A 21,799-nucleotide genomic window follows, 5' to 3' on the forward strand; every position below is an offset into this window, starting at 1 on the left:
CATCCTGGATATATCCTTCAAACACAGACTGTAGACCCCTCTGTCTGCTTCTCTCTGGAATCACTGTTTACTATTAATATTTCTTCAGGGAGTGCAGTTAGTTACAGTGTGGTCTCCACGCTTACTCTGACAGCTTGTTGGACTATCACAAAGGGGCGTGGCTTAGCAAAAGTTCAATTAGGTTGGATTTTAATAACAAGAGCCAACCAACAGAACTAAAGTCAGACCGAACACTACTCAGCTGGCGGCTTATTGGACAGGTTTTGGCTACTTATAGAAGACAGATGTCCTCCCCATTGTGGTATTGTGGTCAACTGACATCATATGTGTGACTTGTATCTGTAATCTCTGGTACACATTAAAACAAAACAAGAAACCACATACCAGTGGATCCAGAGCGCACATGCCCCATGAAAGTGCCTGCAACTTTTGTTATATTTGTTTTTCATCGTGGCCCTGAAGTAAGAGCTAATTGGGTTTTTTTTGTTTTTTTTAAAGAAATGCATGAAAACTCCATGAGCTCCATGAGGTGGTAGCATGGGGGGCAACTTAATACTGTTCATCTGCACACACTCCTCACACTGCAAATGGGCAAAGTATCCCTTTAAATATTCGCCTGTAAGTCTGCAGAGCACCTGTTGGCTTTTATTGAGTTATCGCTCGTATTATTTAACGTACGAATGATATAATATATATCATATATAATATGTGTGGTGCCATGAAAAAAAGCATTCCTCTGAATGGATGCCATGATCGTAAAAACTTTGGGAACTCCTGGTTTAGAGCTATACTGTAAACACACAGAGTCTGCCTGAGAAAATGTGATTCTGCCTCCAAAGATGAGTCAAGATGATAAAGTTGATGCTCGCTGCCCTGTTTCACGGTGATTTAAGACAGGTTGGAGGAGGCTTTACGGGGCATACAGCAATACGCTGTCTGTTGCAGTGAAATGTATATGTTGTCATCTCTGCGTGAGGTTTTATCTCATCTACCAACAATAAAGGCAGTGTCCTGTGTGCAGCCTTGTGATGTTTTTGGAAAGTGAAGGAATATTCAAATATTTGATCACGGCCACACTTGTTTCACAGTGATAAACTGGAGGAGGTCGGGCAAATATTTGCTCTCCAGTGGTGTAAAGCTGTAAAGAAGACCACAGACATGAACACAAACACTGGAGGAAGCAGCTCAGATAACGAAAGAGTAAGAAAGAGGGTAAAAATCAAATAAGTCTATAGATTATGTAAAATGCCTACTGTTTTGATTCACTCTCATGGCTCTCATGGTTTTTTTTGGCAGTTGTTTTTAGTGATAAACCTTTAGATAAACCTGCTTTACTTGACCAGGCAAGCACCAAACTGCAGACGAATAAAGTTAGAAACTACCTTGTAAACATGGTGAAGCATTTAGCAGCTCAAGACATACATTTCCCCTCAGGAGGTGGTTGAGACCAAAAACGGAGATACAAGAGTGAAAATTAGACTTAAATTGATCAGGGGCTGTATTCACAAACATTCTGACAATACTCTCAGTAAGCTTCTGACCTGGCTCTAAAATGAAAACTGGGGAAACTGCTTTTATTGCTCGACCAGTCCGACCTTAACAGTGATAACTGTATGATTATTGAGGACTAAAGAAACCGTAAATATTCAGTTTGAGTTAATTCACCAAAAAAACAAACAGTTGAAAATAGAAGTACAATTCATGAGACATAATGGAGACGTGAATGGGACACCCTGATCAGATACCTACAACTTGAGAACAGGGGCCCAGACATGAAGCAGGAAGTATTTAAAGTATTATACGAGGAAAATTTACGATCTACAAAACTCCTAACCCTAACCAAGAATGTAAAAACTTCACTAACACTGGCTAAACATCGGTTATTTAGGTAAGATACAATAAATAGTAGGGGTGGGGGAAAAAAATCGCTATAGCATAGTATTGAATTATTTTTGTGTGGCAGTATCGTATCATCACACAGGGCCAAGTATTGATTTTTTAATTATGTAAATTATTAACATGACAAATACAAATTAAACTTTTGGTAGCCTACTAGAATAATATAATCAATTGCTTTTTCAGTCCACTAGATAGATTTTGCTGTTGCCAAAATTGGCTGAAGTGAGATGAACAGATTAAAAACTTTATCTTATCAGATAAAACAGAAGTTGACAAAGTTTTCCTTTAGGGACATTATTTGCAGTGTTTTTTATTGCATTTTAAATGGTCCCCAGCCATGCAGGGTGTTAAATCTTCAACATACAGCGTTACCATTCTCATTCCACATCTGTGGACCTCTGCAAGTCACACTAAATACATATACGTTACATTTTTTTCCCTTTTGCTTTTTTCTAGTCTTATGTCCTCCTGAGACCCTGTGTCGTCATATGTCACATTTGGGTTTATTTGACCTAATACTTCATTCTACTTAACTTAGACCTGCTGTCCTCATTCATGGACACTTTTTTTGCCATCTAGTGGTAGTAAGAGCACATTACACTCATACATGTAAAAACAAGATGGCAGCCACCTCTGCCAAGTCAGTCTGCAGCCGACCCCGACACAAAAGTGGACAAAGTCCAAAACCTGATCGCATTTTATGATTGAGACTTGTTTATTTATGATTAATAATGTTTGTACTTTGATGTGGCAGCAAAATTGAGTAATTTTAGCAACAGTAACAGACTAAGACACTGTTAATTAGAAAGTACTTGTTTGAAGACATTGGGTCTTTATTGTTGTCTCATTTGAGGACACTGGGACTTAATTGTCGTTGACAATGTTTAGTTTTTTATACTTATTGTGTCCTACTGATCCCAAATAGCTTGGAAAAATTAAAAATACATACCAAACAAAAGTTCAGGTCTCAGGAGGACATGTGTGAAAGGGAAACTAATTTGAAATAGGGTCACGGAGTCCGTTGTTGGGCATATAAACAACATTACACAAGCATTGTGACAGATAATATTAACATTTAGGAAGCAAAAATAATTAAATTTGGGTACTTTCTGTTTTAGAAAATGACTTAAACAGTCATCAATTACCAGAACTGTTGCTGGTTCATTTAAGGTGGCTTTGCATCTTCTTTTTAATCCACTCTAACTTGCCTCAAAGTCCTGAGGTGATAAGAGGCAAACAGAAGAGACAGCGCCCTCTGCTGGCTCATCCTGAAACTGACGCTCAGGACATAAATCAGTCCATCTAGACAAACCAAACTGTCTCAAAAGAACAAAAATATCATGAAATGAATTATTAAGAAACTATGAAGATTTCACCTTTTACAAATGCTGTATAAATGCATCAAATATTTCTGATGCATTGATTAAAAATGGACAGTCTGGCTGAAGAAACAGGTTGACATTGACCAAACTATCTTCCTTGCAGTGACAGAGGTGATATACTTTATAGGAATATAAATGGTGGGACATCAGCTACAATTTAAACCATTTTTAGTCACTTTCTAAAGGGGTGTGGGCAAATAATGACCAATGCTGTGAATTATGCGTTTTGAAAATGTCAATCTGGTATTGTTTATCTAGTTATGACATCAGTGTGCCGTGCCTAGAAAGCACCGTTGAAACCGAAAGTGTGTGTGTGTGTGTGTGTGTGTGTGTGTGTGTGTGTGTGTGTGTGTGTGTGTGCATTCCTCCCCAGCTCCGGGGTGATGAAAAGGTTAAGCCAGCCCCCTCTTTGCTGCTCTCTCCCGGTTGCAGCCCACCAGTCCAGCGCTGCCTCCTCCAGCAGCCCCAGTCCCACTTTACGCAGCAGCTGCGCGCTGATCAGACCTCAACAGACCCAAACTTAAACTTTCAGGTCCTGTGTTCTCCTCTCCTCTCTCCTCCTCCTCCTCCTCCTCCCCTCCTCCTCGCTTCTCCGGCTGAGCTCCGGCATGAACAGCTCCATTGGCAGCGGACGCATGGAGATCTAATTTTGCTCCAATTTTCGGTCCCAGTCCGTGGAGGTTGTCTTGTTTTGCCGTTCCCTTGGTTTTTATGGTCTGCTCATGCGTCGGGAATGCCATGGCCGCTCCGAGCGCACAGCAGCAGCACCAGGATTATTTCAGATCGGTGAGCAGCGAGTCCACCGCCTACATGATGGTCCCGGCCGGCGGGCCGAGCGGGACGAGGCGCCGGGAAGCGCCGTCCAAGATGTGGGTGGCGATGGTGGTGATAGTGGTGGTGGTGCTGCAGATCGCCTCCACCACGGGGCTCTTTCTCTACCTGAACATGTCCATATCGCAGGTAAGAGCTGGTTTCCTCTCATTGTAAGACTTTGTATGCTGCACAAGCTGCAGAAAAGCCACCGTTGCGCGCAGAAGAAATAGTTTCAACTCAAGTCTGAATGTCCTAAACGCAATTCTATTATTATAGTGATGCCAGAAAAACGCTGAGAGCTGCATTTCACAATAAAAATATCACAGAAATATTATTGCATGAAGCGTTTAGGGGTGTAAATCATTTGTAGGAGTTCGGCGATCATCGTCCCCGCGCTCGGACTTGGAGAACAACTGTCTGACTGGACTTGTTAAACAGTGCAACCCGGAATTTAACAAGCAATCAAGGCTGAGAGGGAATAAGCAGACTGTCTGTCTGTCCAGCAGCGTTTATCGAACTAAACGGGTTGAATTGCGTGCTCACAGGAACATATTGTAGCCATTTGGGAAGGCACAAGGCTGTAGATTGCTTTTAAGTAGGTTACAGATGTTGTGCGCAGAGGTGAAATACGCAGGTCAGTGATGGAGGTGGGCTAACTCCCCTGGGGTTTCATTTCAGCAACTTCATCCTCTGAAATAATCATAAAGCCAACAGATAATACTGCTGCAAGTACTTAGAATGTGCTTGCAGTTCTCGTTAACAAGCGTAAAAGTAGGCTATTTTAAATCTTCCTACAATCTTAAGAGCAGCAGTTCTTGACTGCAATATCCTCCTGAGACCAGAACTTTAGTTTGGTATAATATCTCCCAGCTATTTGGGATCAGTAGGACACAATAAGTATAAAGAACTAAACATTGTCAACGATAATTAAGTCCCGATGTCCTCAAACGAGACGATAGTTAAGTCCCAATGTCTTCGACGAATACTTTCTGGCTTATTAAAGGTGTCTTAGCTTGTTACTGTTGCTAAGATTGGTCAAATTTGTTGCCATAGAAAGCTACAAACATTATTAATCTTAAATAAACAAGTTTCAACCGTCAAACGTGATCAGGTTTTGTCCACTTTTGTGTCGGGATCGGCTGCAGACTGACTTGCAGAGATGGCTGCCATCTTGTTCTTACATGGATTACTGTGCTCTAACTACCACGATATGGCACAGAAAGGTGTCCACGAACAAGGACATCAGGTCCAAGTTAAGAAGGGCAAGTAAACCCAAAATGTGATGTCCTCATATGCGGACAGAGGGTCTCGGGAGGATATCGGCTCAGCTGATTCCTTAAGAGACCAACGAGCAGAGCTGCTGTCACTGCTACAGTTCGTGCAAACTGACAATGGGGATCTTTGTGGCACTGGGTATAAGTCTCGCTGCAGATATGCATGAACCAGGAACTCAGGTGTTGTCACTGAGATGTTCAGTGAGTCCCAACAGGGGGAAGTACATCATGATTAGTTAACTATTTTCAAAGCTTCACCTGAGTCCGGTGTAGGTAGGCAGAAAACAGAGGTCCATTGTTATCTCTGTTATTGATTTGGTATCAAGAAAAGCCTGTCTGATACGCTGTGATTTAAAAGCACACACACTGTGTAATGTTTAGGTGAGGTCAACAGCGAGAGGTGTTACATATGGTTTCTGATACACTTCACAGGAAATGTATATATTGGTCTTTTGAAGAAACTGCGGGGATGAAGTATGAGACTTGATGTATGGGCCCGACGATGTCTGAATCTCAGCAAGAGGCCAGTTTAAACTGTAATGCTACTCCTTCGCTACTCAGAGAGAGAGAGGAAACTGCCTCGGTGGCGTACTGTGCATCACGGCATGAGAGTGAAAACCTAAGCATCTCTCCGACTGACTTTCTTGGACCGTGTGGTGGCTGGAAACGGCTAATTTTCACCCAAATTTCCTCTTGAGATTAAGGATTTAGCAGCCAGTTTTCATTTAAATCAGGTGTTAAACAGTTCATATTTGGAGGTTTTTAGCCGCTGCTTTCTTGCAAAGTGACATGCAGTGCATGAGGCATCAGGAGTTCAGGGTGATGGATAAACATTTGTACACTGAAAAGATTATATCTGGGACTTTTGGGCGAGCCAGCATAGGTATGATTATGTAAGCAACAAGCACAGCCAGTCCACGTAACCTCATTCACATCATTAAAAGTGCCAATCCAGATGTGGTGATCATGGAGTTGCGAGCTCTAGATGCTTGTGTGCTTATTGTTAAAAAGACGGGGAATCCCCAGGCAGGGGAAGAACATGTTGGATATAATATATCATACTATGATCATGACCTTAAATATCTAGGTACAGCTCAAAATGTTGTTTTCATTGCTCGTTAAATGATTTGTGTCTGTACTTTGCTCTGCTTTTTAAAGGAAAAAAAAGACACAATCGTGGCATATGTGAATGTAGAAAGGAGATGAAACCTGATTTTTAAATCGTACATTACCGCATCTGCCTTTTGTTTCAGAACTCGCTGTACTTTCTCGTTTTTGTGCAAATTTTAATACCATTAATCTTTATGGTTTACAGGCGTCCTGCCATGAGAGGAACATGATATAAAGGCAAATGTATCAGAATTCGCCTGTGTCTGCTTCCAATTCTCTTACTGGCATGAAAGCAGCAATCCTGTATCTGCAGAGTCAGCCGTAGAAATAACTTTGTACACTTTATTGATAGATAATGTGTTGTACATTTATGAGTGAGTAACAAAGCATATTTACAACTTGATCATTGGGTTGACAAACGGCCTGGAATGAGCCAACAGGGAGGCGAATTTATTTTTCCTCGGATGGTGAAGGCCCAACTCTGCCTCACTCTGCCTCTGACTGGTTCACCTTGACATTCTTACCCAAACCATTCTCACTCCTCAAACCTAACCAACCAACGAAGGCAACAATCACTAGCCAGTCAGAGGCAACGTAGGCGGGTCATGCCTTTGCCATCTGAAGAAACCAACACTCTCTCAACCCCAAGCAACAAAACAGGCGGATTTCCACCAAGCAGCAAAAACGAAGCCAACATGGAAGTGCCAAAAACTGCAGTTCTTTGAACAGCTGTGTGAGGTTGGCTCCAAAAGCCAGTCAGTGATTCCCATAAACTCCAATGTTAAAAAACCCAACTTAAAAAAGGAGAAATAAAATGTTTACAGCCTGGTCCCAAAAAACGGTTGTGGTCCCTATAGCTAATTTCCCCCCTTTATGACAACTGTAAAGGGGGTGTATTTTTACATAATCACCAGTTTACATTTTATTAAGGTTATACGTTATGCATAATTAAGGGCAGGCAGCTTAGAGTGAGAGGCTCTTTGCCGATAGTGTCTTTGGCTTCAAAGTCAGATCCCACCATCGCTCCTCCACAGCGCCAGCCTCTCACCCAAATATGGTCACCAAGATGGCAACGGCCAAAATGCCAAACTCAAGGCTTCCAAATATGAGTCCACAAACCAATGGGTGCCACTGTGGTAGCTACGTCCATTATTTTAACAATACAACGGGCCTTAAATCGACATACGTTACAGCTTTAACACCTACAGTTTTAAAAGCGTCCTTAGCGTCATGAAACAGTCACAGCTCTGCGCCATAATTACCTGGTTAGCTTTCCTGGAGTACTTTTGTCACTAACGTTACGTGATTAGCATACCATGCTACACATATTAGCATACTAAGCTACATTGTTACTAAATTAAGTCAACGTTGACTTCTGGAGGCGAACACCAGACTCATGGGTGAAACGCCTGTGTTTGTTTGACCCGAAGAGTTCCTTCGATTTTTGTACATTACACAGACTTTGTCACTTTTTACGCTACTTCCTCCTCTGCTCCTGTAATAATAAGTGCAACCACTAGAGGGCACTGCAGTACAATAAATATAAGTATGTGTCATAATAAGTTGCTCGCACATTTGACCCATGTGGTTATTTTTTCGGGGACAGCAGGCTGGAGGGAACAACGGCCAAAGAAATCCGCCGCTTGGGCAGTGACTTTCAGCCTCAGACGGTGACGAAAAAGCCATCCTTTAACGTCCGCATGATAGGCGGCGGAAGAAAGAAAGAAAGTAAGAAAGAAAGAAAAGACAGAATCCCAACCACTGTCCTGTTACTTGCACATAATAGGACGGTGTGTGGGAATTCTCTTTTCCTCAGCTATGGTCAGTTCTCTTCTATGCACCTATCTTCAAATTTTTGATATACAAAATATGTTTGTGGAAATAAGATGAATTAGATTATATTAACAAGAAATATAAAAAATATTGCCTGCGTCCCTTATAAATTAAAAAGAAAGTACAGCTAAATTAGGAAGGAAATGTCTAAAGTTCCCACAATGGCTGACACATCTGAGTAGAGGACATCTCTGACTACATACAGACACAAAATTAAACATTTTAAATTCAAAAGTGCTATTTTTGTACCTTGAAATAGCTTCAGTGAGTATGGATCGTTTTAGGGGCCGAAACTAAATATTAAAATACATAATAAATACTGAATGTCAGTAAAACTAATCAGGTGTTTACAGATGGTTTCTTTTGAAACATCAAAAAAGGAGTTTAGGAATATAGCCGACTCTGGATGTGTTTTTTTTTCTTCTATTTTTTATTTTTGTATTACTCTTGCTTTATTTTTTATAACACTTACATAAATTAATTCAAACCTTTAAAATTTTGCTTGTCCAGAAATACCGTATAAAAGCCTCACTCATTTCTAAACCCCGGCAACGGCCCCTCACTTCAGTCCGTCTTTCCCAACACGTTAGAGGTGGCAGGAAATCACATAAGGAATAGTTTAGAGATGACACTGGACAGAGACCGAAATGAAAAACACGGAGCTATGTATCTGCATGCGGGGAATCCCCCGGTTCTCATGCGAAGGCCGGCTATTTTTAATCTGGAAACAGGCCCTTCTTTGAATTGCTGTGGAGCTACACCCCATGCCAGCCTGGTTAAGACAAAAGATTCTTGGGGACAATGAACACAGCACAATGAGGAACGCGCCAGTGTTGCCTCAGTGCTGCGGCATTCGCACACAAACAAACACACGCACACATGTAAACAAATGCTCCCGGCCTCATGGGCCCATGTCGCCTGTTCATTTAGTGTCTTTTTCAAATTGGTAGTTCTTGGTTTTGGACTGTTGGTCTGACAAAACGAGACATTTGAAGGCATCACTTTGGGCTTTAAGACGATGTGATGGCTATTTTTCTGACATTTTATACACTAAACAATTCACTGATTAATTAAATAAATACTCGGCAGATTAACTGACAATGATCATGAGTTGCAGCCCGACTTAAAGCTTCTTTTAAGTCAGTCTGTTATGCAACATCTTTACATTCAAAGCCTTCATCTCTGGATGAAAAACCAGACAGAAGAAATGAAACCATATAAGCTATGTTTCAGTTGCAGTTTCATCGAGTTGTTTTTATGTCGCATCTTTACTCTGCATGAAAACTTGATTAATTCCCGCATGTTTTATGACTTCCTTCTGGGTCACGTGAGCCTCCAGACTGTAACAGTTCCAGTATTTTATATCATATAAAGTTATAATTAAGCCCGGGAAGCCTTTGATGTCTGCTGGCTGGACGAGAACACGCATTAAGCCACACAACAAGGCCACTTGTTTGTGGCTGTAAGACATTTTTGGTTCTCATGGCATTTGGGTTGTGTGAAATTTGGGGGGGGTTTCTGTGGTGTGTGTGTGATTGGCATTCCATTCCTTACACATCACTGGTCCACTTTATTATTGTTTGGGTTCACTGATAGGCTGTGACTCACCCTTACAGACAACAATACACCTGGTGTGTGTGTGTGTGTGTGTGTGTGTGTGTGTGGTCTGATTCAGACAAAAGTTTGAGCTTGTGGGTGTCTTTGAGAGTAGTGTAGATGTGTGTGTGGTCTCTTCAGCCCCCCAAAATGTCCGATTTATGTCTTACGTAGGCTATGTCTAGCCTACGTTAGTGGATACAGTAGTTTAAAGGTTAAAGTCACAAGACTTTGAAGTCGATAAGGTAATCAGGATGATTTAACCTCCTTCCACCAGCCATATTAAAGGGCACCAGTTCTGACGACCATATAATTGAATCCTGAAGGCTTTTCGCCAACAGGACCGAGCTCACATGGATCATTGCTGCATAGATTTTAAATATTAGACAGTCTTGCTCAACATGTGTCTGAGCCAACTCATGAACATGACCACACCTTAGATTTAGTTTCGACTCTGGGCCTGAATGTCAGCTGTGTCATCCATGACGAAGCTGTTAGATCTGGCCACCGCCACATTATATTTGACACCAGGCCTTTCAGGATAATTATGTTATCAAGGTTATCAGCAAAGATTATCAAGGTCATGTATCTATGATTACATAAGAGTGTCACCAGCATTTCAGCCGGCATGATGCCACAACAAACAGCCAACCATTATAAGACTTGGCTGCTGCGCCGAAGTGATTATTTTCACAACACCTAAGCTGAATTTAGTATTTTATCTCTCACATTACAATTCCAGGGCCTCAATATTCTTATAAATTAAAAGTTTTTTGTACATGCATTATTATGTTTTTAGATTATCACTATATCAGTGGTGTAAAATGGTCTTAAATTGACGATAATATCGTTAATCGCAATTATATCCAGGACAATATATATGACAAGCTTGCCCGTCGACCTGCTTAACCCATGCGTCCCAAGTTGTTCTACCTGCCTTATCAACCCCTTCCCCATCATAACATTTTCTAAGGCTTGTGCAGCTACTTCCTGTACCTGCTCCCTATAATTTTCTCCGTTCCACTGAGTGTGTGTACAGTGCCGTGCTGCAGGTTCGGGTTCGGAAACACTGCTGTTACGCCTCTTAAAGGCAAATTCATAGTTCCCGAGTCCATGAAGGTCCGCTTTGATCTGTGTAACATAAATGTCGTCATCCACCCATGTTGGCTACGGCCTGCATGGACGACATCTGCATGTAGCCAGTTTTTTGTGACCTTGCGAACTCTACACACAACAAGAGCGGCCACTGCACCTGCTCCGATTCCACACTAAAGTCCAGTCCAAAACACTGCTGTCAGGCCAGCTGCAGCCGCTGGTGAAGTCAGCTTTAAGTTGGATAATAGACAGACAGCCACTCTGGACTTACAGTAGCAGCGTCTTTTTAGTTTCATTTTCATCTGATGTCCGCAGTAGAAGGACAGTAAGCTCACCTCCCCGCCGTCCCATTTACTGCTTGGGGCTGAGTGTCAGTGGTACTATGGATAAAACCGCATGCTCGTCTGCGCGACCACAGCTGTCTGCAGACTCTCATTGCGGAAAGTATGCCGCAGCCTTTAAAGGCCTTTAAAACCACACAAGCTAAATCTAAATGTCAGTCCTGGCTTAATGACACCACTCACACTCTTAGACAATGCTGCAGGAAGGCTGAATGGAAGTGGCGAAAAGACAAGCTACAAATCTCCTGAGCGAGGGCGAAATAACTCTACGACTTACGATCTAAGCAACTGCCACAGACCTGAAATACTTGTGGTGATTTCCTCAACTTCTTCGTCAACAAGATAGTTGATAGTAGAAGGCAAATCTCACCTTGCTCTCTAGTACCTCTGGATCATTCCTGGGCCCTGTGTGTTTTTAATCAGTTTCAGCCTGTGTCTCTTTCCTCTCTGCGGGAAGAAGCTTGTGATCTAAAGCCCTCAACGTGCCCGTCTGACTGCATTCTTCACTCCTCCTAAGAGAGGTGTTTGAAATTATGGGTCCAGCATCCTGCCTATTGTAATAACTGAAAGTAGAAAATGATCTGTTTACATGCCGATAATGTCTGTAAACAAACAATGCTTGATTTTGTTTTGTGGGATTTTCCTCTATTAGATTAGAGCCAGACGAAAAACACGCGGAGAAAGAGATGAGTTTTATTCCTGTCAGCCAGAACTGCACCAGGGACATCGCTGTTATCTGGAATGCGTCTAAACCACTAAAGGCCACATATAGCTCCAGTCTTAGAGCTGGCTTTACATAACCTCAGCTATTCTGGATGATGTCTACGTGTTTCCGCCTGCCACTGAATCTACTTGACATAACATCTCTTAAGTGAGTGTAAGTGAGCCACGAGGTCTGGCCGGCACCTGCAAAAAGCTCCCGGCTACGCTGAACTATAGTAACAAACACTGACACACACACGCAGGTGAAGATACTAAAACAGTTTGAAATAGTTTCCATTCACACACACACACACACACACACACACACACAGACGTTTCCTGGTGCAGCCTCCTTGTGTGGCCTCAGCTGTTGTTGCCAAGACATTTCTGACGCTACCTCCTATAGCGCAGTATAGAACAGTATAGCCAAGTTGTTCCATGCTGTATATTTATCCCAGAGTTCCACCACAGGTTTTATTGGAGAGGTTGATGGTTACCATTAAAATAATCAATGGATGTCATAACAAGAACGGCGGTATGTGTGTGTGTGTGTGTGTGTGTGTGTATGAGTGGTGTGTGTTTAGGGGGAGATCATGCAACACGTGTACATTACAGGGGGGTTCGGTGTCAGTGAGTGGGCAAATGTGTGTTTCTATGTGTGTGTGAGAGACAGAGAGATTTGAACCTTGACCTCTCCTTCACACACAAACAAAAGCACACACACAGGTGTGCACACACACACACACACACACACACAGATGTTCATCATCAGAAACCAGTTTAAAGTTTAATTTAAAGTTAAATCAAATCCTGCACTGCAAATATTTACATTTAATTCAAAGGCACTAATATATTAATATAAACCTCCCACACTGGACTCAGATGCCAAAATACACACCCCCCCTCCTCTCTTTCTATCACACCTTCCCTCTCTCCCTCTCGCCCCCCTGCAGTCTCCGCGTGTTATGGTTCAAGTCCACATCGGAGAATCGAGTTACAGTCAGTTTTAGGGCTTGAGGGGGGATGGACAAATTTTTCAGGAGTGACACAAGCAGTTCTTTTTTCTTTTATGAGGCAGGGGAGACGTTAAGTGATTCTTTGGCAGTGGATGTGTGCGTGCGTGCATGTGCATCTAAACAGGCCTTGGGCACGTCTCCAGAGTTACATGATGTGTTTATAAGGGTGTAACACACAGAAAAAAAACAAGAGAGGCAGAAAACAAGAAGCTTGAGTGTGCGTGTGCATTGTTGTAAACGCACATATGGTTAATGGAAGGAGGTGAGAGACGTATTTTGGCCTTGCTTTTTGTTTTGTGTCCGTGACTCAATGAAGATGACAGGGCCAAAATGACGTCAACTGAGTAATTTCAGAATAACTGACATTTTGGCGAGTGCACACAAAATTCGGGACCTTTTTTTCGGTGAAGAATTGGCTCTTTGTTATTCTTAGCCATGATCATTCATGATACATGTCATATTTAAACCGATAAAGACACATCCTGATCCGATTTCATGCTAAAAAAAGAGCTGTTTCATTGGATATATGCTTTGATGGTCAGGTTATACTCACAGGCACACACATGTATTAGGAGACACATGGGACACTGTACTGTCTTTGGAGGCTCAGTGTTTTCATGGCCAGTTCATTTGGATGAGGATGAAAAGGAAAACAGAGGGGGAAGAGGACAAAGTGGGCATGAGAAGGGGGTTAACAGGAAGAGATGATGATACACGGACATTATGTTCTTTAATTAGACTTAATGCCTAAACTGAATTCTATATTTCTTTGTATTTTTAAAATTGGAAAGCTCCCTGTAGAGCCGAAGATGACATTATGAAAATGTTTTCACAAGCTGAGAGGTACTCCTCGTGATGGGTAAAATGAAATTGTGTGAAATTGAGTGCCCCTTTAAATGGTGAGTCAGAGGTAAGGCAGAGTATCTTAAACTCTGATGAACTCTTATCTCACTTCTTCTTTTCAAACTCACGTTGTTCAGCAGAGCCCACAGTACAACAGTTCAAATTCTAGTCAAGTTCTCATGAGTAAGTAATTCATATTCAACGCACATAATTGGAAAGGCTTTGATCACGTGACCAATGTGCTGACAGGAGTAAAGACGGAAGTAGTATGAAGAATAAAAGTCCTGAAGGAGGCAGGCGTGGATGGTGGATGGGTCAAACAACACAGGACTTTTCCCTTGGAGACCAGTGTTTGGAACTGCGTAAAACCAAGTGAACTTTGAGTTATTTTGAAGTACGCCACCACCATGTTTCTTTTCCTTAACCTAACTTATGTAACGTTACTTATCCAAACCTAATCTATGTAACTTTAACCTAGCTTTTCTTACCAAGCCTGCGTCACTTTACGTTTAGTACATTGACTTTATTTTAAGTATGTAGCGTGACCACGCCCAACCATGTTTCTTTTCCTAAATCTAACATTACATTCCTAAACCTCACCTACGTATCTTTATGTTGAATACGTAACATGATGGCACCCAACCATGTTTCTTTTCCTAAACCTAACACATGTAATGTTACTTGCCCAAACCTATCCTACGTAACTTTACTTAAAGTTCGTAACTTTACATTTAGTATGTAACATGACAACGCTCCTTGTTGGGTGCTTATTCGTAATATATCGTATGAAATGCATTTCTATGAGATATCACACAAACCATTGCATGACGATATGTTGATATACGTAAATTATTTTGAATCTTGAATATTTTAATTTGAATAAAAGGTATAGCTATTGGGATCTTGGGTTTAAATATTATTTGTGTTGAGCATTGGATACAGGATATATTTGTGATACAATGTTGAATTTGTCTTCTAAAAGATACAATTAAAAACATAAAGGGCGGTTTAAGAGAAAGAAAAAAATTAAATAAGTTAGTTTAACTTTGCGTTGTCCTGACAACCAATGTGTTGCTTTTACACTTAGGTTTTTGTACAGATATACAATATAACATGTTAATTAGCGAGCTTGAGAGGTGCTGCTATGTACATTTTGTTATCTTTGGAAGGACACAGGCCAGCTGTTTACATTTTTTTCCACTATTCATGCTAAGCTAAGCTAACCGGCAGCTTGCAGTACTTTCAGATTTACCATACAGTCATCTGCACGGTATCAATATATTCATCTCATTTTTGGCAGGAAAGCAAATCAGCATTGAACAAAAAGTAGTGAGAACAGTTATGTTAAATGACACTACTACTTTCTAGCAAGTCTTCACATGCGATATTAAAATAGAAGTACTTTTAAAAGCAAAAACAAAAAAAACCTATGGTAATCTATTGAGTAGCTGGTAAAATTTGGCTGATGTGCAAAAAAGTAAATCTTGCACCCTAGGTGTGACCTTTGGCTCATTATCTTTGGTCTCAATCTTTCCTATTTTTCTCCGTAAAGCCATCTTTGAAATTCATTGCAGCTGCCCATGTTACAAATATCTAAAGGACCCCTGAGACAAGCTCTCCAGTACAACAAATGCAGCAACAAATATAAGCAGTTCATTTGTTATCAAACATGTCGTGTTTCCTCACCACAAAAGGTCTCAGAAGTCACATAAATCACTGGAGAGAAGCTGAAAGAGATGAAAGATGGAGAGCTGCAACAAAGAGAGAGATCATTCATACGTTCAAAGCAACCAGGAGAGGAGAGAGGAGTCTGCTGCGGTACATTATGTCATGTGATGGGAGAACAGATATATACTCACCACACACAGACACACATGCACGACCTTGGTTTAACAGCTTGACACGTGAAAACAGGATATTTGTGTTCCCACGTCGGAATGCTCATTAGGATGTGTCTACAGCTGTGGTGTGTGTGCGTGCGTGCGTGCGTGTGTGAGTGAGTGTATGTGTGCAAGCAGCTGGGGTTGTGTGTGTGCTATCACTTTGTTTGCTCAGTCAACATGGCAATAAAGGGCTGATAAATGCTGTTCGTACGATTTTAGGGCACTAACAGATCCCCGCTGCGTCTGGTGACTGATATCCGTGCTGCTAAACCTTCTGTAGACCTGCTAGTTGTATCATGTTTTAGTTTTTTTATCTCAATAACATGTTGAATGCAGACTCAGCTGAATTTGTGCGCTACATTTTTTGTTCATTTTGGCAATCACTATCTCTGGCTGATAAAGCTCAGTTGTGATTTAACGTACTGTGTATAGCCTTGATATTTCCTTTTTTAAATCTGTCGGCTTTTCTTTTTCTGATATAGTAGGAAGTTATAACTTTTTATATTTAATCTCTTTTTATGAACACAAATAGTGTTACAAGGAAATGTATGGAGCTCTACTCCAGGCATGAAAACTTTGTGTCATGATTGTTCTGGCCAAAAAAATCGTGAATCAGGATATTATCCAGATAACCATCAAAATATGTTTTAAGCTATTGAAATAAAAATCACTTTGCCTTACATTTTGTGAAGATACAAATGTTAGATAGGACACACATCTTTTTTAGTGAACAACAATGCATCAAACAATCCCGAAGAAGCAGTATGTGACATTCAGAGCCTTAATATAGGAGCAAACCACCATTTCTATTTAACACGCTGTCACCGTCAACAACTCACATGTGCGCGGCCAGTGGCGCCATCCACTCCATGTTTTTATCACGATCCACGATAAAATCATATATCATCATAATTGTTGAAGATTAATGTTCTGTTGATCACAGTCGATCGACTAATTGTTTCATCTCTCGAAAGAAAGTTTAGGTTAAAAAAAATCAAGAAATTGTGTAACAGTGAGACATGAAAAGAAGCAAAAATAAGAAAGTCAATCCACAGTAAGTAGAGGTGTTTTAAGTTCACTAATATTTTTTGCACATGTAGTATCAGCCTTAGAATACTCGTATCAGACCAACAATGTCAGCAATGTGATGAAATGAATTCAGTATTGAGATAATACTCCCTCCAAAGTCAGACAGGACCAAAAATGCGGTCCTCATGGACCTTTGTTGGCACTGCATAAGAGTTCAATTTGATTTTAGTATGTGTTTTTGAAATGATACAGACTTTAAAGCTGATGAAATACCTTTCATGAGGTCTGATAATCAAAAAACGATGCCTGTGCCCCAACAGAGTGGTTCAGTGTGGGTAAACAAATGGCTCCAGAAACGATTTTATAATGTACGGCGTTACTAGGAAACAGATGGTTAAAGACATAATGTATATAAATTGGAGAATGGAAGTTCACATCCGTGTTGACCTCCTACAGCGAAATGTCCTTCCTCACGTCCATCCATCTTCCCTAATTTCCGATCTCCACATGTAAGCACCCCATATGGCTCCCATCATATTGAAACCATATCCTTTCCATACTTTCTATACATGGATCATATCAAAGTAGAGGCGGAAAAGACGCTGCTTTGCCCTGTTGGAACATGTCCAGTAGAACCATAGCTAAACCTGGAGTTTGAGGTGACAAAAGGAGGATAGGGGCTGGGTGAAGATACTTTAAAGGGAAAGTCCAGGTTTTTCTAAGGGTTTTGCAGAGTTCTTAAAAACCAAAAGCCAAAAAAAATAAACAAGTAAATATTTTATATTGAATACTGAAAGTCTATTAAAACTTAACTTATTTAACGTCTCCAAACTCTAAATATGTACCACTCATACATCCTGTAAAACCTGGAATCAATAAACGCAGCAGTCCAGAGTGAAATGTCTAAATAATGAGTTGCCTTGAGGAACTTTTTGGTGTGCAACGAAATTATAATCAGGTTATGTCATATCTTATCTCCAGTATCCCCAGTAGAGCTGAAATAATAAGTCCATTAATCAATTAGTCAGTCAACAGTGGAATAATCAGCAGCTGCTTTGATGTTAATCATTTTGGTTAGCTTGTAGGCAAAAGAACCAAACATTTCCAGGTCCCAGCCTCTCACTTATGAGGAATCTTTGCTTTGTTATGTCTGAAGTGATAGCAGATTTAATGTCTTTGGATTCTGGACTGTTGGTCAAACAAAACAATGACATTATTTTGGGCTTAACTGATGGCCATTTTTCACTGTTTTTGACATTGTATAGACCAAACGTCTAACCAATAAATCAAGAGCCTTTGTCACCACAACAACACAATGGCAGTTGAATTTTGGACAAGAGCTAAAATCCTATGGTCACGGTTATGTTTTGTAATGCTTTGAACCTGTGGCATGGCCCCTATGATACACAATACGATGATGCTGGTCCCCCAACTGGCCCCACCTGCAAAAACAACTACTGGCAGACATTCCTGCCTTTAAGAGACTGTGCTGCGCTCATTTTTTAGTTAGCAAAGATTGTGATATCTCGTCAAACTGGACAACCTGAGGCATCTGTCGGTACCGATCATGTGGGCATGGCTTGACGGTAAAGGAGCTAAATAATGCTCTAAAATTTGGCTAAATTGTGGCTAGGGAACAACTGGCATGGCCATTTTCAAATGGGTCCCTTGAACACTCTCCTCAAGTAATCTGAATGAAAATGGGTTCTATGGGTAACTACAAGTCTCCCCTTGTTCCTTACAATGGATATTCTCCTTCAATTAAAGCTGTATGTTTGTCTTTTTAAGGAAAATGACAACATCTTTACAAAAGTAAAATAAGAAAATAAAGCATAAAGTATATCAGTATGGGATTCTTTAACTCTCTATACTTCAACAGCTTTAGAGAATTCCTGAAATTCGGTCATGACTTTTGGTTTCGGTGTGCCACCCCAAGATTTTCAGTGGCCCCATCTGGCCACCGCTATGAAAATATTCTAGGAGCACCACTGTTTTTAGCAACAAAGAAAAGTGAAAGCACTTGACTGGCCCTACAACAACAAAGGCACATTATGCCTAGTTATTAAAATGTCCTGGAAAGTGATTTGACTGTATTAAACCTTGGCAGTAGAAGTGGATAATGACGTCAATAATGGCCCATTATATTGACGAACCAGTTTGCAGCCCCTGTATGTTTTTGCAGAAATGATTTAGTGTGTCCATTGTAAATGGGACAAACTGTGATCGGCACAAAGAAAATTAAGTTTAAGTGAATCATTTTGTCATTCACTGCTGTGGCCCAAAAAGAGGTGTGTGTATGCATGAATTTGTGTGTGTGTTACCTAACTAGCCAGTGGGTGATTGGACGGAAAGTTCAAAGTTGGTCTACCATGATCTAACCCTGGGAATGGGCAGACATCTCTGTCCTGGCACAAGAAGGAGGGCTTGTTAGTGTCAGCTGAAAGTCTGTCTACTCCAATGATTTCCTCCCTCTCTCTCTCTCTCTCTCTCACACACACACACACACACACACACACTTGTTCTCTCTCTGATATCAGCGTTTTGACTCAGAACTCTCAGTAACAAGACCCTCCTGTCCCCTTGTCAGCTCTCATTTCTGTACCAATTAAACAACCAGTGAACTCTTTTCTCTGCCATTTCTCTAATTGCTCCCAAATTATCTTTTCTATCTTTCCACCCACTCATGTCCCACTTACACAACCTCCTCCATAAACCTTAGTGTTGGCCGTCCCTTTGTCTCGCTCATGTCTCACTGACTGTGAGGAACAAGAGTGCGTTTGGCTTTCATGTCTTAAAGCTCATTGTAAGCTATCGTTAGTGCTTTCGTAGATCAAAAAACCACAAAACATTGTCGCTGATGTTCCACTTCCTCAGCTCTCCACTGAGCTCCAGACTGCAGCTAATGTTTGGCTTAGTGTCTCACAATATAACATTGCCTCGTTAGAAGCTTGTTAGGTTCTTGGACATGTGCGATTGCAGGTCATCCACAAATCAATGAGTCAACCACTGAGCATGGTTTTGGCTTTGTCTGCAGCTGCCGAATGGAAAACCTTAATAAGAAAAGCTCTGGGAAAAGAGGTGAAATCATGAACCTGTCAGGCACGCAGTCAAAGCTTCCCTTCAGGCTGTGACTTTTAAATACTGCTGTATGTTTTTGGTAGAACTGTTGTCTGTTAAAAGTTGGGAGGGGAGCAGATGTTGGCTCGATTACTAGATTACAGCAGCGTACCTTAGTCATTTTAGCTCTCCAGACTTTGGACAAACGAACCATCGAATTGATGATGTTTAGATTTGCATCAGGACGAGTCATCATTTTAAAAGAAGTCAACCCTTGGCTCTTGTATGTCTTAATATCTTAAACTGGAATTCAAATCAAGGCGCAGTTGTCGCTGGCAAGGATCTAAATCAAATAGACTTTCCAGAGGCAACAAAGTAATGCTAACAGACTGTACTTGTTTGGACGAAGAAGTCCTGTTTCCAGAAATAGCTACTTGGATGTGCTGACCTCTTGTAGAGGAGATAAAAATCTTGCATGAATGTTGTGAAAACATGTGTCCGATCTAGGACATGTGTTCCTCTGCTGATCTCAGGCCTTGCTGCTTCCAAAATATTATGTAAAGACTGCTGCAGGGATGACGTTTATTTGTAGGCCAACGCGGAAGTTAGCGTTCCCTCGACCAAAAGCCAATGTTTTTTTCCATTGGATTTTGGATTTTTGCAGAAAATAAGCTCTGTGGCAAACAAACGTTTGTGATACTTACACATTTTGTTCAGCAAGATCCAAATGTACACCACTTTTATGATTTATGAAGCGTAAATGTAATCGCCAGAAGTAAAAAGCTAATGTTAGGCGTAAACGAACTACACTACGGCCGCATGACTTAACGTTGCCACACAGTGAAGCTGTAAAGCCATGTTCAGCGTGATGACGTTCTGTTTTAGCTGAAAGTTAGCAACCGTCTTTTTTAAGACAAGCAAAAGCTTCAAAATTCATGAGTGTGGTACTGACTGACATACTTTATGTCGTAGAACTAATGTGAAAGTCTCTCAAGCTTGACCTTAGACCTTATTTGAGGCATCCAACCAAAAACCCATTGATAGGGGTTAGGGTTAGTCCAGGAGTGCTACAATGCTAACTTATTTCTGGGTTTTAGGACTCATTGGACCACTCTATAGGTAGAGACAATCATGAACCATTCAGATTGTGACTGACAAGGGTTTTAAAAGCTGACAAGGCTTTGGACTGAAGTCACAAAAGCTTATTTTTAATTCCTAATTTTGTCCAGAAAATGTTAGCGTTTTAGTCTTTTCCTCTTATTTCTTCATGGAAAACAGCACAAAACAATCTCTCAAATTTCTTTGATGAAAGTTTTGACAACAGTCTTCTGCCATGCTAAAGTTATTATAATTTGTCTTCAGTGCACATGGATGTCTGTACCAAATTTCATGGTTATTCAGCTGATTTTTTCGGTCTGGACCGAAGTTGTGAGCTGACCTTGCAATGGCCGTCCCTAGAGCCTTTGCGCTCACATGGCTGAAAACAGCAAAACTTCAAGACTCCACGAACACACTGCCTCGGCTCCAGTCACAACCTTGACCTTCTCGTGTTAAGGAAGGAGTTTAGGTGTCGGTAAGAAGTGGAATAACCATCCTGCTTTTGATTCTCGTAAAGGTGGAGGTATTTGAAAACAGCATAATTGAAGCAAAGAATCCCATCGGTTTAGATCACAAACAGGTTCTTTGGCATTTAAGAGCTAGCAAATGTGTGAGCTGGAAGCAAGGGCAGCTGCACAAATACTCGATGACGGCTTCAATTGAGAGTTAGAACCCATCACCAAATAGCAACCGCAGAGAGGGCTTTTCACGGTTAACTGCAGGAATGGCTTTGAATTGCAATTAATTCAATCAGTCTGGTATTACCAAATAAAGTTTGATTGATCCAAGTCAATGTGTAACACATTGCATATAAAATTCCAAATTCTG

At 41.0% G+C, this 21,799-nt stretch overlaps 1 protein-coding gene across 1 annotated transcript in view; it reads left to right on the forward strand.

Moving 5' to 3' along the window:
• The first annotated feature begins 3,692 nt into the window (after positions 1–3,692).
• The window catches only part of tnfsf10l (TNF superfamily member 10, like), an 81,542-nt gene continuing 63,435 nt past the window's right edge, over positions 3,693–21,799 (forward strand). Inside the window, exon 1 of the mRNA XM_050066565.1 lies at positions 3,693–4,241. Within this exon, the coding sequence (XP_049922522.1) occupies positions 3,993–4,241 (249 nt within the window). The 5' untranslated portion in view covers positions 3,693–3,992. The remainder of the gene's footprint in view (positions 4,242–21,799) is intronic.

This window comes from Epinephelus moara, chromosome 17 (genome assembly GCF_006386435.1).
Source record: "Epinephelus moara isolate mb chromosome 17, YSFRI_EMoa_1.0, whole genome shotgun sequence".
In the NCBI taxonomy this organism is placed as follows: Eukaryota; Metazoa; Chordata; class Actinopteri; order Perciformes; family Serranidae; genus Epinephelus; species Epinephelus moara.